Source organism: Bidens hawaiensis, unplaced genomic scaffold (genome assembly GCF_021521415.1).
Source record: "Bidens hawaiensis isolate Kalapana, Puna unplaced genomic scaffold, B.hawaiensis_p1.1 tig00009659_1, whole genome shotgun sequence".
Taxonomy (NCBI): Eukaryota; Viridiplantae; Streptophyta; class Magnoliopsida; order Asterales; family Asteraceae; genus Bidens; species Bidens hawaiensis.
Window position 1 is genome coordinate 249,973 of NW_027491724.1, and position 4,270 is coordinate 254,242.

General features: G+C 38.2%; 1 protein-coding gene across 1 annotated transcript; it reads right to left on the bottom strand.

Moving 5' to 3' along the window:
• Positions 1 to 958: 958 nt before the first annotated feature.
• LOC143533250 (F-box/FBD/LRR-repeat protein At1g13570-like) lies at positions 959 to 4,270 on the bottom strand. Its single transcript, XM_077028090.1, has 3 exons — positions 3,455 to 4,270; positions 1,290 to 1,460; positions 959 to 1,219 (listed from the first exon to the last, which is right to left on the bottom strand). The coding sequence occupies exons 1-3, from the start codon at positions 4,268 to 4,270 to the stop codon at positions 959 to 961; spliced, it is 1,248 nt and encodes a 415-aa protein (XP_076884205.1).

The following is a 4,270-nucleotide window of genomic DNA, read 5'->3' on the forward strand; positions in this document are numbered from 1 at the left end:
AAATCAAATTCCATTCTTGATGCGTTCGTTTGACAAATGAATTGGAATCGAGTTTTTTTTTTTTTTTTTTTAACGAGGATAACAACGGAAACATTTTAGTTATTTTAGATTTTTTGTATTTTATTTATATTTTACCTTATAATTTTGGGGGTTGGGGGGGGAGGTTCTATTAAGATAAAAAACCCCTCAAAAAAACATTCAGAAATAATAATAAAGAATTCATAGCTCAAAATATAAATCGAAAACAAAAAAACTAAAACATTTTATTCATTGTTCTCGTTAAAGAAAGAAAAAAAATTCCAACAAATTCACTTGAAATCCTCCACATTTTGAGAGAATTTAGAATCCCTTTATTTAAAGGATTTTAAAGAAATTGAATTCTAATTCCTTGACAACCGAACACACCAAAATGAAATTAAGATTCTAATTCCAACGAAACGAACACATCATGTCATGGGATTTTAATTCCAATTTCTTCGAATTCCCATGAATTCTATGAAACGAACGCACCCTTAAAGTATTGTTATGCAAATAGAAGGAAAAAAATTGAAAATGACATAAAAGAAGGAAAAAATCCCAAAATGTCCCACAAACTACTTATTTTAAGTGCATATGATATAATATATTTGAAACCCGGGGATATACCACTACATACCCAACAGGGTTTAGGCCAGGTATGGAACAAGCTTTCATAATCAGTTATGTGATTGGGATTACCTAATCCATCTCAAACCTGACTTATTGTCATCCCTACACGTAGCTAAGCCCGTAAGCACAGAAATAGGGGTCAATCCAATACAGTAACAGACTAAAAATTGACAAAATAAGGAACAGAAATAAGTCCAACAAAATAAGAAACCAAACATCAGCTTAGTTCATACAAGACTAACAAACACATGTTAATTTCTCCTTACGCAACGAGGTCATAAATTGACACGGGAAATAAAAAAACCTAAAACTAGCACAGATCGATGTCAACATCGGGGGAGGCTGGATGCAGCTTCAACAACTTTGTAGCTAACGCAAACTTCTCATCAGACGCTAGTGATGGGAAGGGGTGAGTAACTAGCTTTTTCAGAAAAGGAGAACACGAAAGTAAATACTTTATCAAGCATACTTCATTATTTGAACCTACCAATTTATTAAACACCACAGTTTGAAGCTGCAATGGGCCCATTTTGTTGCAGTCAGAGCAACTTGCAGGAGCTGGGTCATCATCCTGCAAGAATAGCTAGTATTCAAACGCAAAATTGCATGTATGAAATTATAAGACGAGCGGTGATACATACCTGATTACGTGCTGTGATTTTAAGGGCCTGCAGATTTGGGAAGCATCTAGTTAATTCAAAAACACATGATAGCATAATACCGTTGCCTAAATCAATTCCGGTTAACTTAAGATCCTTGAGGCGCGAAAAGGTGGTGCGTGACCTCTTACCAGCAACGTCTACTGTGAAAGACTGTCAGAAAGCAATAAGCTTTTAGTACAACTGTTTTAGATTATATTGAGCATTATGGGCTGTCATTATTTTATATATAATAATGACAGAATTACAAATTTTGTCCTTTAAAAAAAGCCAAATTACGGTTCGTGTCCTTTTCTAAGTTTCCTTGCAGGCGGTGTACTTTAAACTTTTTTTTTCTACACGTTATGTCCTTTACGCTAACTGGGTTAGAAAAACTCAGTTAAATGCCCTCACGTGAGGCGCATGTGAGGGCATTTTTGTCTTTTCGTCTACTGGTAGTTATTTATAATTAAAAAATAAATTAATATATTATAACAAAAATAAATAATAGATATTAAATAAATACTCTCTCTCTCTCTCTTCCCGTCTTCTTTCTCTCTCTCTACTCTCTCCCTCCCTCTCACTACACCAACACCACCACTACCTAACCACCAAACCAACCACCGTTCTCAGCCGTGACCACCAAACTACCATCACCAAACCAACTCCCTTTCTTCTTAAGTCACCGCTGCCACTTACCATATTGCCGGAGATCTTGCCCTCTACTGGCTGCCGCACCTCATGCCATGACTCAAATCCACCACCACCGTGACTCCTACTCGATTTCACCGATGAAACCCCCCACGCATCATCGTCAACTTTCATCTTGTGCCCTAAGTCATCGCCGCCCCTACCCCAAATCGATGAGGTAGGGTACAATTAGCACTCCGATTTAAGTGATTTCTGCCCAATCGTCCATTGAATGGCCGGAAGTTGAGCGGAGTTAGTGTGGTGCGGGATGATGACACGGGTGGTAGGAGGTATGGTGAGTAGAGAGACGGTGAAGGTATGGTGATGAGAGAGACATATGATTATTGATTTGTTGGTGGGTTTTTATTTTTGGGGGTGGTGGCCGGTGATTATGATGGGTTGTGGTGGTGGTTCACATATGAAGAACTGAAGAAGATGAACACGATCTGGGTGTGGATTGCATTCTTTTTGGAGGCTTCAAATTAAATGAATCCAATCCAGACTTACTCGTAAGCCTCATCTTTGAGGATTTAGATTTGAAAAACCCTAGAAATTGGGGATTTGGGGGAATTGAGAGATGGGTTTGATGATTGGATGGAGATTGAATCTGGGTTTTGATTTGATTTTGGTGTGGTGGATGATGAAGTTTGCAGGTACATACGAAATGACAAAAATGCCCTCACATGCGTCTCACGTGAGGGTATTTAACTGAGTTTTTCTAACCCAGTTACCATAAAGGACAAAACTTGTAGGACGAAAAAGTTTAAAGTACACCGCCTGCAAGGAAACTTAGAAAATGACACAAACCGTAATTCGTCTTATTTTAAAGGACAAAATTTGTAATTCTGTCTATAATAATTTACAAGTTTGGTGCCGCAAAGCCCTTATTGGGCCACTTTGCGGCACCCTATTGGTAGTTTTTTTTTGGTTTGTTTTTTAGTTTTGAGTGTAATGAAAACCTATCGAATGTTAATTTTATTTTTGTGCTTTTTTTATTATTTTGTTTTAGTTACGGTATCGTGCCGAATGCGACGGAAACCAACCGAATTCGCGTAGACTCACCGCGTTTTGTTTTAGTTCCAGTACCGTAACGAAAACTGACCGATGGTTGATTTTTGTTTTTTTCGTTCCGGTACCGTAACGAACATGGAAAAAAATGACTTAATTTGCATAGACTCAGCCGCTTCAACGCCTGGGATCGATAACAGCCGGGTTTTACCAATGATCGAGTTTTACCGACCGATGCCACGCCATTGGTCCGGTCCTCCCCAATTTTTTATAATTTTTTTGTTTTATTTTTAACTTAGTCCCGATACAATAACGCGCATAACCGAAACCGACTTAATTCGCGTCGACTTACCGTGTCAACGCTTGGGTTTTACCACCGCCAGGGGTTTACCAACCTGCTCGACACAACGTGCCAGGAAAAATACTAGTTATATTATTAAAAAAAAAAAAAAGACCAAGGTTAGCCTTACCTTGCAATATGAAAAATCCAAATGAAGCCCTTGAAGTTTTGGAAGAGAGCCCACAAGCTCAAAGATACCACTCGAACTTGTCATCGCAGTACGCTCAAGATTAAACAAGTTCAAGGATAATGATTTGAGATTTTTAAGTTTTGCAATCTCACCTAGTTTCACGCTGCCCACGTGTGAGCTTAAATATAAGTCCAAAAACATAAGTGCGGGACACCCAGTAAAAAATTTCCCAATTTTCCCTGTTTTAAACCTTACGCGTAACAACTCTAGCCTCAATAGATTTGGAAAACCATGAAAACCAGAGGAAGGATCGAAACAACAATGTACAAGCTTCAAATGTTTCAACTCCAAACATGAAAAGAGACGGGCAGACAGCTTAAATGTCCGCGTTTTCTTGTTCCAAAGAGTGATATCCTTAACTCCTTTGTTAGACAAGAACAAAATCCAGTCATTAATATCTTCATCGTCCAACTTCCACCTCTCGTCTATGTAAAGCACAAACTTTGTTATGACGCCCTTAATATGCATAAGAACCCTAGTAATAATTATCCCATAATTATTTTCATGGCCTTCTGTTTTTGATAAATATTTAAAGAAGTTCACATCAAATACGAGTTGGCTCAGCATAGTCCAATTAAACCTCCAATTTCTCGCCAAGACACTAGTCCTAACCGCATCTTGTAATGGCAACCGATCCAGAATATTAGTTAGCACGTTATTAGGCATGTTGCTAATGAAATCTTCTGATGCAAGCTTGGGTGCTTTATGCGTCCCGTGCATGTTGGGTATCTTATGTGTCCCATGAATCAGGCTCAT

What these genes read in the sequence shown, in the direction of transcription:
- LOC143533250 (XM_077028090.1), bottom strand. Translation starts at nt 4,270, where the DNA reads ATGAGCCTGATTCATGGGACACATAAGATACCCAACATGCACGGGACG. An exon ending in TGGATTTTTCATATTGCAAG is followed by an intron (nt 1,461 to 3,454) that starts GTAAGGCTAACC and finishes GCTTTCTGACAG; the next exon opens with TCTTTCACAGTAGACGTTGC. An exon ending in AAATCACAGCACGTAATCAG is followed by an intron (nt 1,220 to 1,289) that starts GTATGTATCACC and finishes CTATTCTTGCAG; the next exon opens with GATGATGACCCAGCTCCTGC.